This window comes from Salvelinus fontinalis, chromosome 16 (genome assembly GCF_029448725.1).
Source record: "Salvelinus fontinalis isolate EN_2023a chromosome 16, ASM2944872v1, whole genome shotgun sequence".
Taxonomy (NCBI): domain Eukaryota; kingdom Metazoa; phylum Chordata; class Actinopteri; order Salmoniformes; family Salmonidae; genus Salvelinus; species Salvelinus fontinalis.
Window position 1 is genome coordinate 9,807,260 of NC_074680.1, and position 17,469 is coordinate 9,824,728.

A 17,469-nucleotide genomic window follows, 5' to 3' on the forward strand; every position below is an offset into this window, starting at 1 on the left:
CCAACTAATTGTGGGAAGGTTGTGGAATGCTACCTGAAACATTTGACCCAAGTTAAACAATTTAAAGGCAATGCTACTAAATACTAATTGAGGGTATGTACATTTCTGACCCACTGGGAATATGATGAAAGAAATTAAAGCTGAAATCAATCATTCTCTCTACTATTATTCTGACGCTTCACATTCTTACAATAAAGTGGTAATCCTGACTGGCCTAAAACAGGGAATTTTTACTTGGATTAAATGTCAGAAATTGTGAAAAACTTAGTTCAAATGTATTTGGCTAAGGTGTATGTAAACTTCTGACTTCAACTGTATATCAATCTAATATGTCGCTGCCATCTCTCAGGTCCCTAGGAAGTCGAAGCTGGCTGTTCACAGGAATGTCAGAGATGATGAAGGCTTCATCGTCAGACACTTTGCCGGAGCTGTGTGCTACGAGACGGTAACCATCACGCACATCGATTATATTTTGATTTGCTCTTGTGATTGCGTGTTGTTTAACCTTGTATGATGTAACTTTGCCAGACTATATGCAGTTATATCTCAGACGTTGTGTAACTATGCAGCAATTTTAAATATTGCTGCTGGTAAAAGTCTTCTCAGCTTGTTAGTAGGGCTGGGAATTGCCAGGGACCTCACGATACAATATTGTCACAATACTTGGGTGCCGATATGATTTGATTGGTCTACATTTTTAAACATATATTTTTCCATTAATAGACACTATGGCTGTTCCTGAATAATAAATCAACTCAGCAAAAAAAGAAACGTCCTCTCACTGTCAACTGCGTTTATTTTCAGAAAACTTAACATGTGTAAATATTTGTATGAACATAGCAAGATTCAACAACTGAGACATATACTGAACAAGTTCCACAGACATGTGACTAACAGAAATGGAATAATGTGTTCCTGAACAAAGGGGGGTCAAAATCAAAAGTAACAGTCGGTATCTGGTGTGGCCACCAGCTGCATTAAGTACTGCAGTGCATCTCCTCATGGACTGCACCAGATTTGCCAGCTCTTACTGTGAGATGTTACCCCACTCTTCCACCAAGGCACCTGCAAGTTCCCTGACATTTCTGGGGGGAATGGCCCGAGCCCTCACCCTCCAATCCAACAGGTGTCAGACGTGCTCAATGGGATTGAGATCCGGGCTCTTCGCTGGCTATGGCAGAACACTGACAATGGGACCATCCACCTCCAAATCGATCCCGCTCCAGGGTGCAGGCCTCGGTGAAACGCTCATTCCTTCGACGATAAACACGAATCTGACCATCACCCCATGTGAGACAAAACAGCGACTCGTCAGTGAAGAGCACTTTTTGCCAGTCCTGTCTGGTCCAGCGACGGTGGGTTTGTGCCCATAGGCGACGTTGTTGCCGGTGATGTCTGATGAGGACCTGCCTTACAATAGGCCTACAAGCCCTTAGTCCAGCCTCTCTCAGCTTATTGCGGACAGTCTGAGCACTGATGGAGGGATTGTGCGTTCCTGGTGTAACTCTGGCAGTTGTTGTTGCCATCCTGTACCTGTCCCGCAGGTGTGATGTGCGGATGTACCGATCCTGTGCAGGTGTTGTTACACGTGGTCTGCCACTGCGAGGACGATCAGCTGTCCGACCTGTCTCGCTATAGCGCTGTCTCAGGCGTCTCACAGTTCGGACATTGCAATTTATTGCCCTGGCCACATCTGCAGTCCTCATGCCTCCTTGCAGAAAAAGGCACGTTCACGCAGATGAGCAGGGACCCTGGGCATGTTTCTTTTTGTGTTTTTCAGAGTCAGTGGAAAGGCCTCTTTAGTGTCCTAGGTTTTCATAACTGTGACCTTAATTGCCTACCGTCTGTAAGCTGTTAGTGTCTTAACGACCGTTCATTAATTGTTTATGGTTCATTGAACAGGCATGGTAAACTGTGTTTAAACCCTTTACAATGAAGATCTATGAAGTTATTTGGAATTTTATGAATGATCTTTGAATCACAGGGTCCTGAAAAGGGTACGTTTCTTTTTTTGCTGAGTTTACATTTATATTGTTTGACAGAGTCAGCTGTTTTGGCTAATCGATTGGTCCCAATTTTGAAACGTGTATTTTTCCATGCAGTGCCTTCAGAAAGTATTCACACCATTTACTTTTTCCACATTTTGTTGTGTTACAACCTGAATTTAAGGTGGATTAAATGTATATTTGTTTGTCACTGGCCTACACACTATACCCCATAATGTCAAAGTGGAATGATGTTTTTTCGTGGGGCGAGTTTGAGAGAGAAACGGAATAGAGCTAAGCACAGGCAAAATCCTAGTGAAAACCTGGTTCCGTCTGCTTTCCACCAGAAACTGGGAGACAAATTCACCTTTCAGCAGGACAATAACCTAAAACACAAGGTCAAATATACCTGGAGTTGCTTACCAAGATGACATTGATTGATTTGTTCCTGAGTGGCCTAGTTACAGTTTTTTTTAATTCAATTGGCTTGGAAATCTATGGCAAGACTTGAAAATGGCTGTCTAGCAATGATCAACAACCAACTTGACAGAGCTTAAATAAAAAAATAAAAAATTAAAAAAAATAATGTTTTTTTACAATCCAGGTATGGAAAGCTCTTATCGACTTACCCAGAAAGACTCACAGCTGTAATCACTGCCAAAGGTGATTCTAACATGTATTGACTCTGGGTTGAATATTTATCTAGTGAAGATATATTAGTGTTTTATTTTTCATAATTTTTTTACAAATGTTAGAAATTTTCTTCCATTTTGACAGAGTATTTTGTCTAGATCGTTGACCAAAAAAAATACAATTAAATCCATTTTAATCCCACTTTGTAACACAACAAAATGTGGATAAAGTGAAGGGGGTTAAAAGGGGTGTGAATACTTTCTGAAGACACCCTTTGTGTTTTAATAAAAACAACTACACATTAACGCAACATGCCACAATTTCAAAGAATTACTGAGTTACAGTTCATATACAGTTCCTAATATATGGATTTCACATGACTGGGAATACAGATATGCATCTGACAGATGCAGATACCTTAACAAAACAGATACCTTAACAAAATGTATGGGTGTGAATCAGAAAACCAGTCAGTATCTGGAGTGACTGCCATTTGCCTCATGCAGCGCGACACATCTCCTTCGCATAGAGTTGATCAGGCTGTTGATTGGCCTGTGGAATGTTGTCCCACTCCTCTTCAATGGCTGTGCGAAGTTGCTGGATATTGGCAGGAACTGGAACATGCTGTTGTACATGTCGATCCATAGCATCCCAAACATGCTCAATGGGAATGGGTCACCTTTCTAGTGAGTATGCAGGCCATGGAAGAACTGGGACATTTTCAGATTTCAGGAATTGTGTACAGATCCTTGCGACATGGGGTCGTGCATTATAATGCTTAAACATGAGGTGATGGCGGCAGGTAAATGGCAAAACAATGGGCCTCAGAATCTCATCACGGTATCTCTGTGCATTCAAATTGCCATCGATACAATGCAACTGTTGTCGTTAGCTTATGCATGCCCATACCATAACCCCACCGCCACCATGGGGCACTCTGTTCACAACGTTGACATCACCAAACCACTCATCTACACGACGCCATCTGCCCGGTAGAGTTGAAACCAGGATTAATCCGTGAAGTGCACACTTCTCCAGCATGCTAGTACCATCATAGGTGAGCATTTGCCCACTGAAGTCTGTTATGACCGCAAACTACAGTGAGGTCAAGACCCTGGTGAAGATGACAAGCACGCAGATGAGCTTCCCTAAGACGGTTTCTGACAGTTTTTGCAGAAATGCTTTGGTTGTGCAAACCCACAGTTTCATCAGCTGTCAGGGTGGCTGGTCTCAGACCATCCCACAGGTGAAGAAGACTGATGTGGAGGATCTGGACTGCCGTGGTTACACGTGGTTTGCGGTTGTGAGGCCGGTTGGTTGTGGTCAGTAGCTGTGTGGTTGTGGTCAGAAGTTGTGTGGTTGTGGTCAATAGTTGTGTGGTTATGGTCACTAATTGTGGTAAGCAGTTGTGTGGTCAGTAGTTGTGTGGTCAGCAGTTGTGTGGTCAGCAGTTTGGTTGTGGTCAATAGTTGTGTGGTTGTGGTCAGTAGTTGTGTGGTCAGTAGTTGTGTAGTTGTGGTCACTAACTGTGGTAAGCAGTTGTGTGATTGTGGTCAGTAGTTGTGTGCTTGTGGTCACTGTGGTAAGCAGTTGTGTGGTTGTGGTCAGTAGTTGTGTGGTTGTGGTCAGTAGTTGTGTGGTTGTGGTCAGTAGCTGTGTGTTTGTGGTCAGAAGTTGTGTGGTCAGTAGTTGTGTGCTTGTGGTCACTAACTTTGGTAAGCAGTTGTTTGGTTGTGGTCAGAAGTTGTGTGGTTGTGGTCAGCAGTTGAGTGGTCAGCAGTTTGGTTGTGGTCAATAGTTGTGTGGTTGTGGTCAGTAGTTGTGTGGTCAGTAGTTGTGTGGTTGTGGTCACTAACTGTGGTAAGCAGTTGTGTGGTTGTGGTCAGTAGTTGTGTGGTCGTGGTCAGTAGTTTTGTGGTCGTGGTCAGTAGTTTTGTGGTTACTGTCAGAAGTTGTGTGCTTCTGGTCAAAAGTTGTGTGGCTGTGGTCAGTAGTTCTGGGGTTGTGTGGTCAGTAGATGTGTGGTTATGGTCAGTAGCTGTGTGATTGTGGTCAGAAGTTGTGTGGTTACTGTCAGAAGTTGTGTGATTCTGGTCAAAAGTTGTGTGGCTGTGGTCAGTAGTTGTGAGGTTGTGTGGTCAGTAGATGAGTGATCAGTAGCTGTGTGTTTGTGGTCAGTAGTTGTGTTGTTACTGTCAGAAGTTGTGTGATTGGTCAGTGGTTGTGTTCAGTAGATGAGTGGTCAGAAGTATGTGTGGTTGCGGTCAGTAGTTGTATGGTTGTGGTCAAAAGTTGTCGTAAGCAGTTGTGTGGTTACTGTCAGAAGTTCTGTGGTTGTGGCAATCAATTGTGTGGTTACTATCAGAAGTTATGTGGTTGCGGTCAGTAGTTGTATGGTTGTGGTCAAAAGTTGTGGTAAGCAGTTGTGTGGTTACTGTCAGAAGTTGTGTGGTTGAGGTCATAAATTGTGTGGTTGTGGTCAAAAGTTGTGTGATAAGTTGTTTGGTTGTGGTCAGTAGTTGTGTGGAGAACAAGCTATTGGATGAAAAATACCAGAGTTTTGGCTCATGTACAGCCGACTAGCACTAACTAACACTACCAAAAAAAAGGTACTGGGTCTTTATAACATCATCCAAAATATTATTGCAATATGTAACTATATTGATGTTTTCCCCTATCACTACTTAGCACACACGGCAAAGTCTGTTTAAGTATTTGTCATGTTTTTTCTGTGTGCGTGCGTTTGCAGATCCAGTTTGTAGAGAAGAATAACGATGCCCTCCACATGTCTTTGGAGAGCCTTGTGTGTGAGTCCAAGGACAAGTTTGTGCGAGAGCTTTTTGAGAACAACAGCAAGGACTCCAAGCAGAAGGCTGGCAAACTCAGTTTCATCAGTGTGGGCAATAAATTCAAGGTGAGGAAGGAGACCGTAGCAGCACCTGGCTCTGAGATGACACTTGAAGGAAAAACACAACACAAGTTCTTATTAGTTTGTGTAAATCTAAAATTCTTACAGCTTTTGACATTGTTTCACGTTCTGCTTTCGCTATTGAAGTGAGTAGTGTGTTTAGTTTGTAGTTTAATGCTTTTCCTATTGCTTATTTCAGATTGTAGTTTCAGATGTTATCCGTCACGTTAGAGAAAACGCTGTGCACTATTTTCCAACTTTTACCTTTGAACTTCTAATGCCTCTCTCCTCCCTCCTGCTTTTCTTCCATCCCTCCCTTCCTTTGTAGACCTCCAGTCTCCTACCTCTTTTCCCAAGAAATCCTTGTCAGCTAGAGAGGGGGGCGAAAGACAAAGTGTGGAAAAAGTCTGAGATAGAAAGTAGCAGCCAGGCTAAAGTCGCTCACAAAGAAGTATAGTCAGCCAGGGACAGAAGGTAACTTGTCTCACTGTAGATTGTTTCAACAACACCATACTGTATCAGCAGATGCACACAGAGCACCCATCACTGACTTCCTGTCATATTTCCCCTCCACCTGTCTTTGTCTATGGTCTTTGTGTGCCGTGATGCTTGAGTTGACGCTTTTAGCACTAATTCACAAGATAATATGGACACAATGACCTGAGGGTAGCGTTGCAGAGAAAAGAGCAAGACCGGATCTTTTCAGCTTAATGACACACATGTGCTTTAATAAAACATAAAATAATGATAAAAGTTAGGCATGGTGAGGCAATATATTGCAATGCTGTGAGGAAGGGAACATAGTCAAGTTTTATTTATGTTTAAAAGATTCATCCCTACTATGAGCAGTGAAAGATGCGTGTATTCAGGACACTCATTCATTCATCAGTTATCGTTCACTTATTCTGGAAAACATCCCAAAAAGTATCTACTTGGCACAGTTGCAGTCCATTTTTAATATATCTTGAGAAATCATCCAAATTAATTTAGGACTGATAAAAGCAAATCACATTGAGAACAGTGCAAGTGGCTTTTGCAGAATCGTCATGAGTCATGCATGGTTTTCCTTTGTCTTTCCGTGTGCTGTTATCCCTCACCTATTCACATGTTTTACTTTCTTGTCAACATTATAAGTATTGCTTTTCTTCAGTTGTAAATGTGAAATGTTAAATATAATCCCAATTTGTTTGTAAGTGCTCCTTACCCCCTTTTTGTGCAGTGCGGTGGGACTTAGACTAAGTATTAAGGAAGCTTTTTCTCTGCCTGCCTTCACAGACCCAGTTGAATCTACTGCTGGAGAAGCTTCGCAGCACTGTGAGTATCTGTGCCGTACCTGATGTCCTCTCTTACACACTGGTAGTCAGGAAATGGCCTCAGATTGGATGTGATCCATGGATATGTAATGGATATGATTTACCTGTCTTTCAAAGGGCTCCAGCTTCATTCGCTGTGTAAAACCCAACTTAAAGATGGTGAGCCACCAATTTGAAGGAGCCCAGATTCTGTCTCAGCTGCAGTGTTCAGGTATGGGCTTGGAGAGGAAGAAAATCGTTTTGAGAGGTATCATTAACACAATCGCATTGTAAAAAAACTAAGTAAACATTAGTTCATAATCAGTTATAAAGATTAGTAAAGACACAAAAACACACGCCTCTTTAAGACATTCTCTTCCCTTTCCTCCCCAGGCATGGTGTCAGTGCTGGACCTAATGCAGGGCGGCTTCCCCTCCCGAGCTCCCTTCCATGAGCTCTACAACATGTACAAGCAATACATGCCTGACAAGCTCATACGACTGGACCCCAGGCTCTTCTGCAAGGTGGATGGCTCCCCCAAACACAGTATTACATTTCATATGTAACCTTGCTCAGATGTTTATACATTTTAAGAGACTGATGGTTTTGGTTCTTGCTCCTCTGCAGGCTTTGTTCAAAGCACTAGGGCTGAATGAGAATGACTACAAGTTTGGGTTGACCAGAGTATTCTTCCGTCCTGGGAAGGTAAGCACAGCTTTCTGCTCTGTTTTTAATACTCTGCAGCAGTGTTTCCTAAACTCGATCCGGGGGATCCTAATAGGTACACATTTTTGGTTTTGCCCCAGCACTACACGGCTGATTCAAATAATCAACTCATCAAGCTTTGATTATTCAAATCAGCTGTGTGTAGTGCTGGGGCAAAAACCAAAATGTGCACCCATTAGAGTCCCTAGGACGAGCTAGAGAAAAGCTGCTGATTTACATAGGCCCAAATTACCTTGAGTGATTCTGTTGATGTCCTGTTTCTGGGTCAGTTTGCAGAGTTTGACCAAATCATGAAGTCGGACCCGGTTCACCTGGCAGAGCTGGTGAAGAAGGTCAACCAGTGGTTGGTCATCAGCCGCTGGAAGAAGGTCCAGTGGTGTGCCCTTTCCGTCATCAAATGTACGCTGACTCATACTCGCACTGAGCTGGACGACATACAGTAGCTCTCCTAGTTAAAAATAATAATGTATTTAGTTGTTAAGGACAGATACAATTAAAACATTGACGCATTGAATCATCATTAAGAGTCTGTTGGGTTGCACCATCATGCTTTATTATTAGTCACTAGGCAGGCTTAAAAATGGCGTTAAAGAAAACAAAGGAATATAACTTTTAAAACAACCACCGTAACAAAAAAATGTAACGATTTCTGCTGAATCAGAGTTGCTAAACTTCCCCTTCAGGATGTCTCATAGCTGAGGCTATATGCACTGGTACGGCTGGCTGCACTTCCATTTATTGCCCTTCAAAAAACTCCAACTTAATATCCCTACAAGTTCAGTCAACAGATCATAGGGAGTGTGTGTAGCTTCATCTCTGTTTGTGTGAATAGGCCCAATACTATGCTGATGATTGGATCTCCTTCTTACTCTCTTTCTCTTTTCTCACTTTCCTCACTCTTTCGCTTTCTGTCATACTCACTCACTTTCTCTCTCTGGCTCTCTATCTCTACCCCCCCCCCCCCCACACACACACACACACACAGTGAAGGAGAAGATGAAGTATCGTGCCTCTGCCCTTATTAAGATTCAGAAGACCGTCCGCATGTGGCTCTGTAAGAGGAAGCATAAGCCACGGTGGGTGTACACACACACACACACACACACACACACACACACACACACACATTCCCTTTGTTTGAAAGTGCTTAACACTGTGCCTTTTGATAGCTTCTACACATTGTGCAGTTAGAAGTTCAAATCTATCTGGAGAGCTCAGCCGTGACTCCTGGCACACTCACCATATTGCATTAAGAAATGTTAGTCCTACTGTATTGCTTTTGAAGATACAGTATGTCGTTGTCGTATTGCCTTTGGAAAATATATATTGCTTTTGTGAATGGGATGAGTTTTTTGAATTGACTGCTCAGGACCCTAGAATGTGTGTGATGGGTTGTTTGACAGATAAAGCCAAAGGCAGCTGAGATTTCTGTACTTTATTTGAAATACATTTGCAAAAAGCACGCTTTCACTTTCTCATTATGTGGTATGTGTAGATTGGTGAGTAAAACAAATCTGATTAATACATTTTGATTTCAGGCTGTAACATAACAAAATGTGGAATAAATCAAGGGGTCTGAATACTTTCTGAAGGCACTGTACATGATCTGTGAATAAGATATTATGTAGCTAGCACAAAATGTCAGTTTCACACAAACCATTTTCAAGCATAAAAACTAAAATAGGCTTTTATTCATCTCAACCAATACGATGTGTGTGTGTTGGCACGTGTGCGCTTTAGTGCTCACACTTATGTGGGTGCACGTATACTTGCATTTGCTCCTATATGTGTATGTGTCCATACGTGTGTGTGTGTGTTGCGGCCACAGCATCGATGGCATGGTGAAGGTGCGTTACCTGAAAACGCGGATGGAGCGCTTCAACGAGGTGGTGGGTGCACTGAAGGAGGGCAAGCAGGAGATCGCCAAGCAGGTCCAGGAGCTGGGGGCCTCCATCGACACCCTTATGGCCAAGATTAAGGTGAGGACAGCTCCGTGGGTGAAAGTGCTCCTAGGTACATATCTAGGATCAGCTTCCCCTCCCACTATCCTAATCTGGGAATTGCAAAACTGACCCAAGATCAGCATCCAGGGGCAACTTCACCCTAAACTGAAAAGGACAGGGTGACTCACCTCTCTTACTTTTCTGATCTAATCCCGCATATCTCATCTCTCTCATCTCAACAGGAAGCCATTTCCTGGGGTTGTTTTTGATGTTCCCTCAAAACAATTTCAGCACTGAGCAAATTTTATATCTGCTGAGCGCAAAGTTGGGAAAATTCTTAGGCTTTAAAATTACAGTTTTAACAGTGGCCAAATAAGCTACTGTGGCTTTTTGAACATAATGTAGTCCTACCAGAGTGGCCTACCATCAAAAACAATGGAGAAAATGCATCCCATAATATTTTAACATAGCTATTGAAACAGCTGTTCTATGATACAGCCTACAGTAGCAGCCAATGTGTGGTGTTCAATGTAGGCCTACATTCCATGAGACTTTTGAAAAAATTCAGGGTTGGTAGTATCCTGTTGAGCCACTTTAACAAGGACGTGACTGAAATGTTTTGTGTGTTTGATGCAAGAAACCACATCATAAAATGTAATATTATTCCCATTCAATTATTATTATTACAGCGAATCAGACAGAAATTATATGCTACCCACTGCCTATTGGCTTCTTGGCTTATTCAAACCTGTCTCAAAATAGAACTCTGACCCTTTAAGGCATAAAAAAGATCTTTACTTGACTCGTTTTACACGTTGTGTGCTCTTCTAGGAAGCAATCACCAGAAATGAGTTGTAACTGGGCTAGTAACTCACTAACTAGCAATGAATTTGAACAAATGTGCACACGCGGCAATGCACTTTGATCTCAAAACAAGCGCATCTACTCCTGACTGCTTGTGCCCGTCAATTCAATCGAATCTACCGACAATGTGCTTTGCCTAAAACAAAATCACAGACTGTCTTGCATGGTTAGATTTGTTTCTGTATGTTGCATTAAAAGGGGCTAATACTATCTTGACTCGATCACAATTCCCAAAGTAGAGGGAAATGTTGATAGTTTACACTAACGGGGCCAACTGTAGTAAAGTTGAGTGAAGTTCAATCTCGTGTGTCTCTTTTCACGGGTTGGAATTTCTTCTGCGCGGCAGTCCTGGTGGAGCTTTGCGTGTGCACACAACTTAGAGAGAACATCGGTTGATTTGATGTGTAATCCTCTAATATGGATAAATATGGTTAGGGAACTCGCCTGTCTCCCTCTGCTAGAAACACCAGTGTTATTTGGGGCCTCTAGATGTATGGCATACACATGCTATCCAGACTCTGAAATTGATTCCCTAATTGTTTTAGTGTTGTCTGTAAACTTTGTCTTTGTAACCCGGATGTGTGTTATTGGCAGAGGTAGCTAGCTAGAGCGCTGGTAGCCATCCCTTAGACTAGATGACTGGAATCCGAGCAGAACCTTTTCCATATGAGCAACTGTCTCATTCTCCCTTTCTCTGCTTCCCTACTTCCCTCCCTTACTCCCTAGTTCAGTCACCTCTGTGCATCTGTCCAACCCTGCGCTCCTTTGTTAGCATCCGCTCTGTGTTCACTAGTGCCTGATGCTGTTCTCAGCCCTATATGAAGCCTGTAGCGTTAGCATCGCTAGCTGAATTAAACATGAGTCATAAACAATGGTTGTCATTTAGTCAATGGCGTCAGACCCCGTTCCAGCAGGGAAAACCCTCAAACCCATGGACAGTTTTAATTAAACATTTGTATGTGCAGATGAAATTAGGAAAGTTTAATTAAACGAGATTCTGGGATATTGGGAATGTAATGTTACTTTTAACGTTTACCCCACAGGCTTTTTATTGTATCTCATTTGTTTAAGTCATTGTGAAAAACATGTCCTATTAAACCTACTGTATATGCTGTATGCATTTATAATAATGACCATTACACACTTTGACAACACAAGTCCAAATAATTGAGGCTTATTACACAATTTTGTATAGGCTATGTGTTTATGCCAAAGACGTTGACCTATGACACAACTCCTTTGACCTACGCCCCCTCCTATAGGCAACAGTAATGACCCGGAAGGAGATTGACCAGGAGTACCAGGGTCTGGTGAAGCGCTTGGAGCAACTGCTCTCCTCTATGCAGAAGAAGAAGCAGGAGGAGGAGGAGATGGAGAGGCTGCGGCGCATCGAGGAGGAGATGGCACAGGAGAGGAGGCGAAGGGAGGAGGAGGACCAGCGACGCCAGAAGGAGGAAGACGGTAGAAGGATGTAAGTGGAGGGGAGGGAAGGGTGAATGATGGTGGTATCAGGGGTACAAACGAGAACATAAATGGGCTGATAGTACTGGGTTAGGCAATTTAAGTAGTGGATGGCTTCACTGTGCTTTTGGTTTTAGTGTGTTAGTGCTGGGCTGGAATAAAAGCCTGCACAGTGCACCAACAGCAGCCCTCCATGATTGGAGTTGTCCACGCTTGCACTGTTTTAGTTGAAGTCATTGACATGAATATCAATTTTAAAGAAACCCCCAACAGGATATGTCCGGAGTTGATTTTCAGAGATTGAGCTTATACATTATTCATGGTTTGATTGTGTCATTGAGTACATCTGTGATTTTGAAGTTACATGGCGTTTTGCCATTTAAAGGCATTAACCACCTCTGTCCTCTGTCATCCCTGTCCCCTCATTAGGAAATCGGAGATGGAGCATAAGAGGAAGCAGGAAGAAGAGGAAAGGAAGAGGAGGGAGGAAGAGGAGAGGATAATGCAGGTTTGTGACCCCACTGAAGTGCAAAAGGAGAGATTTTTTTATTTTTTATTATGTAACCTTTATTTAACTAGGCATGTCAGTTAAGAACAAATTCTTATTTACAACGATGGCCTACACCGACCAAACCCGGATGGCCAATTGTGCTCCGCCCTATGGGACTCCCAATCACGGCCGGTGCACTGGTTTCGAACCAGACTGTGCCTGCGCCACTCGGGAGTTACTGACCCTTCCTTTCCCACTAGAGAGACCCTAACACTGGTCCACTTCCTCAGACATTGACCTTAAATTCCTGACAGTCTCCAATGACTTTCTATGGAGCAGTAATGGACTGATTTCTTACCTGTCGTGTTTGTTGTACTAAGACCAAGGTCGTGGCATTGGTCAGATTTCCCAGTGGGCAATCCCTTTCTTGTGATGGATCACTCCTGCTGAGTTTCTCCTTCCCCTTGCCTTCCCAGAACCACCCTCCTCCCTCCCACTGGGCCTGTCCTCCGCTTCCCTTCATGATCATGCCCTCAATTACCGTTTTCAGTTACCTCCTTTTTTTCCCTGTACCATTTCTTCCCATCCCCCTTCTGCCCTGTAATCCCATATGCATTTTCCAAATTTTCTCTTCCTCTGCCCTCTCTTCCCACCCTCATCCCCCTTTTCTTCTGTCCCTTATTACAATATGCTGTTCTCTCTTTCTCTCCTCCTCTGCCCTCTATTCCCAGCCTCAGGCTCCCTTTCCCGCTCTCTTTTTTTTCTCTATCCCCTCATTCCCACAATCTATTTCAGTTCTCAACCCTCCATCTCCATCAAACCTCCATCACTTATTTTCATCCATCTCTCTTCTATTTCTTCACTACTGCTCTCTTTTATCCTGCCCTCTTTTTTTGGTAATCTTTCATCTCTAATCCCCTACTTCCTCTTTAGACAGTCTTCTTTCCCTCTTCTCCTCTCCTCTTCTCTCTGTAATCCCTACTTCCCTCTTCCCCCTCCATCCCATTCTCTTCCTCTCAACACACCAGTCCTCCTCTTTTCCATGCCCTCCTATTCTCCCCTACGATGGTCTATCCTGGGGGTTCACCACCGTTCACTGTCTCTAATCTACCCGGGCTGGAAGCCCAGGCCTGTCAAAGCACTCCTGCTACTGTAGGAGTACTAGGAGTACTGATGCTAGTTCATTTCATGGACCGCAAGCAGAGGCACCCATGTCTGCCCTCCCAAGCTCACCCCAGCACAGCATTGATATTCATAGATCTTCCACCCGTTTCTTTTAGTAGCACGATTCACATGCACAAAGTTGAGTTTCCGATGCGTCTTTAGCCTTGGCTCATCCTACTTCAAAGCCTTAGAATAGTGGAAATGCGCTGTGCTTTTCTTCCCCTCAAAGCTTTGCTACTTTCACCTTGCCCTCAGTTTCCTCCTCTCCAACTTTCTTTGCTACCTTGTTTATCGCCCTCCCACTTCCTCACAAGGCCTAAAGTTCCCTCTGACCTTAAGAGTTCCCTCTGACCTTAAGAGTTCCCTCTGACCTTCCTCTCTGATTAGGCTGCCGTGTTGTTGTTGCAGTTGTCTGCTGGGTGTCTGCATCGTCTAGGTGCGCAGTCACGGGGACAGACTCGATACCAGCTGCTTGAACCAGGTTGTATGTCTAATCAGGCCACACAGCAGGCCCTGTAATTGCCTAAGTTCGCCTGGCATTCAGGGTCAGTCGAGGTTCCATCGCTCCCCAGGACTAAGACAGTCTGACACAGCCCATGGTCCTGCTCTAATCTCTGACTCCAGAGGTGGCTGTCTTTCCCCCCCCCAAAAAGTGTGAGAATAAGAACATCCGAGTTGTGTTTACAGATTAAAAGTGGCGTGTAATGTCAATCATCATGAACATGTCAATCAATGGCGTGTAAAATGTTTGAATCTTACCAAGTTTCTGCTATTGACTGTCTGAAAATAACTGTCTAGTGATAAAGATCATCTATTCTTTCTCTGCTGTACTGATGTTTCACATCGATATCAGCTTCCTTATATGAAGCGCATATAAATGAACCACTCATGATTAGAGGTCGACCGATTAATTTGGGCCGATTTCATGTTTTCATAACAATCGGAAATCGGTAATTTAAATGTTAAAAAAATGTATACACCTTTATTTAACTAGGCAGGTCAGTTAAGAACACATTCTTATTTTCAATGAAGGCCTAGGAATGGTGGGTTAACTGCCTTGTTCAGGGGCAGAATGACAGATTTTTACCTTATCAGCTTGGGGATTCGTTTTTGCAATCTTTCGGTTACTAGTCCAACGCTCTAACCACCTGCCTTACATTGCACTCCACAAGGAGCCTGCATGGCAGGCTGACTACCTGTTACGCGAGGGCAGCAAGAAGCCAAGGTAAGTTGCTAGCTAGCATTAAACTTATCTTATAAAAAACAATCTTAACATAATCACTAGTTAACTACACATGGTTTATATTACTAGTTTATCTAGAGTGTCCTGCGTTGCATATAATCGATGTGGTGATTTCTCATCGAATCACAGCCTACTTAGCCAAACGGGTGATGATTTAACACTGTCGTTGCACCAAACCTAACCATAAACATCAATGCCTTTCTTTAAAATCAATACACAAGTATATATTTTTTTACCTGCATATTTAGTTCATATTGCCTGCTAACATGAATTTCTTATAATTAGGGAAATTGTGTCATTTCTCTTGCGTTCCGTGCAAGCAGTCAGGGTATATGCAGCCGTTTGGGCCGCCTGGCTTGTTGTGAACTGTGTGAAGTCCATTTATTCCTAACAAAGACCGTAATTAATTTGCCAGAATTGTACATAATTATGACATAACATTGAAGGTTGTACAATGTAACAGCAATATTTAGACTTAGGGATGCCACCCGTTAGATAAAATACGGAACGGTTCCGTATTTCACTGAATGAATAAACATTTTGTTTTCGAAATGATAGTTTCCAGATTCGACCATATCAATGACCAAAGGCTCGTATTTCTGTGTGTTATTATGTTATAATTAAGTCTATGATTTGATAGAGCAGTCTGACTGAGCAATGGTAGACAGCAGCAGGCTCGTAATCATTCATTCAACAGCACTTTTGTGTGTTTGCCAGCAGCTCTTCGCAATGCTTTTTATGACTTCAAGCCTATCAACTCCCGAGATTAGGCTGGTGTAACCGATGTGAAATGGCTAGCTAGTTAGCGGGGTGCGCGCTAATAGCGTTTCAATCGGTGACATCACTCGCTCAGACTTGGAGTAGTTGTTCCCCTTGCTCTGCAAGGGCCGCGGCTTTTGTGGAGCAATGGGTATCGATGCTTCGAGGGTGGCTGTTGACGATGTGTTCCTGGTTCGAGCCCAGGTAAGGGCGAGGAGAGGGACGGAAGCTATACTGTTACACTGGCAATACTAAAGTGCCTATAAGAACATCCAATAGTCAAAGGTATATGAAATACAAATGGCAAAGAGAGAAATAGTCCTATAATTCCTATAATAACTACAACCTAAAACTTCTTACCTGTGAATATTGAAGACTCATGTTAAAAGGAACCACCAGCTTTCATATATTCTCATGTTCTGAGCAAGGAACTTAAACGTTACCTTTTTTACATGGCACATATTGCACTTTTACTTTCTTCTCCAACACTTTGTTTTTGCATTATTTAAACCAAATTCAACATGTTTCATTATTTATTTGAGGCTAAATGTATTTTATTGATGTATTATATTAAGGTAAAAGAAAAGTGTTCATTCAGTATTGTTGTAAGTGTCATTATTACAAATAGATTTTTAATAATCGGCCGATTAATCGGTATCGGCTTTTTTTGGTCCTCCAATAATCGGTATCGGTATCAGCGTTGAAAAATCATAATCGGTCGACCTGTACTCATGATGCAATGGCGGTGTTGAGAATAATGATGATGGTGCCGACAATGTGTGCATTCAGGCGGAGATGGACATCCAGATAGCGTTGGAGCGAGAGGAAGACGCCCAGCGGTCAGCCGTGTTGGAGCAGGAGAAGAGGGATAGAGAGCTGGCCATGAGGATCGCCCAGAGTGAAGCCGAACTCATCACCGATGAGGCCCTGATGGACCTCAGCCTGCGCAGGTACACACGGATACAAACACACACACACTGTGCTGTATATTGTTATTCATATATTGTAGTGTCTCAGTACACGAGCCCTAGATTAAGTTTTTGCAGGACGTACCCAAGGTTGAGTACGTGGATAAGGTTGTTGTTTAACCCAGAAAATTTTGTAATAAGCTTCTGCGGTAGGATTTGGTAAGGATTCAACAAGTCAAATAAAAATAGATGTTGTGTTTCATCTAGGTCCGAAAGGAGACCACTACCTGTCCACTGCATGCATAACCTATTTTTTTTTGTCATTTTGTACTCCCCTCTCTCAGAAATGGGTCTTTCTCAGGTCTCTATCCAGACAAAGTGAGATCCATGTAAGAGATTAGCCATTAGTTTAGCCTCCTGCTTCCAGTAACCTAACACAACCCATTAATCACACTCCCCCGCATGCTTTAATCTCAACCTCAAATCTAATCTTTCATCAATTTATATCCAGGATTATACCAGCCCATGCAAAGCCATCATAAACAATACGCAAATTCTCTAACTCTTCACGTTAGATCGAACCAAATAACACCACATTCCAGTCACAAATCAATCTGCCTTTGTGGTCCCGGCCCGGGGCATGAATCAACAATACCAAGGGAGGGTCTCCCGGGTGGCGCAGTGGTCTAGGAAACTGCATCGCAGTGCTAGCTGTGCCACCAGAGACTCTGGGTTCGCGCCCAGGCTCTGTCGCAGCCGGCCGCGACCGGGAGGTCCGTGAGGCGACGTACAATTGGCCTAGCGTCGTCCGGGTTAGGGAGGGTTTGGCCGGTAGGGATATCCTTGTCTCATCGCGCACTAGCGACTCCTGTGGCGGGCCGGGCGCAGTGCATTCTAACCAGGTCGCCAGGTGCACAGTGTTTCCTCCAAAACATTGTTGCGGCTGGCTTCCGGGTTGGATGCGCGCTGTGTTAAGCAGTGCGGCTTGGTTGGGTTGTGTTTCGGAGGACGCATGGCTTTCGACCTTTGTCTCTCCCGAGCCCATACGGGAGTTGTAGCAATGAGACAAGATAGTAACTACTAACAATTGGAT

The 17,469-nt window shown here is 43.3% G+C and overlaps 1 protein-coding gene across 5 annotated transcripts in view; it reads left to right on the plus strand.

Annotated features, from left to right (window-relative positions):
• The window catches only part of LOC129812612 (unconventional myosin-VI-like), an 81,645-nt gene that overhangs the window by 54,061 nt on the left and 10,115 nt on the right, over positions 1-17,469 (plus strand). For 3 of the 5 annotated variants that reach the window (XM_055864317.1, XM_055864318.1, XM_055864319.1), the window contains exons 17-29: positions 350-445; positions 5,368-5,532; positions 6,802-6,840; positions 6,957-7,050; positions 7,212-7,342; positions 7,446-7,523; positions 7,814-7,943; positions 8,530-8,620; positions 9,373-9,523; positions 11,614-11,822; positions 12,242-12,320; positions 16,258-16,418; positions 16,721-16,765. In XM_055864317.1, the coding sequence (XP_055720292.1) occupies positions 350-445; positions 5,368-5,532; positions 6,802-6,840; positions 6,957-7,050; positions 7,212-7,342; positions 7,446-7,523; positions 7,814-7,943; positions 8,530-8,620; positions 9,373-9,523; positions 11,614-11,822; positions 12,242-12,320; positions 16,258-16,418; positions 16,721-16,765 (1,469 nt within the window). Of the gene's footprint in view, positions 1-349; positions 446-5,367; positions 5,533-5,854; positions 6,001-6,801; positions 6,841-6,956; positions 7,051-7,211; positions 7,343-7,445; positions 7,524-7,813; positions 7,944-8,529; positions 8,621-9,372; positions 9,524-11,613; positions 11,823-12,241; positions 12,321-16,257; positions 16,419-16,720; positions 16,766-17,469 lie in introns of those variants that run through there. The other 2 variants (XM_055864320.1, XR_008753033.1) reach the window with 2 other exon arrangements.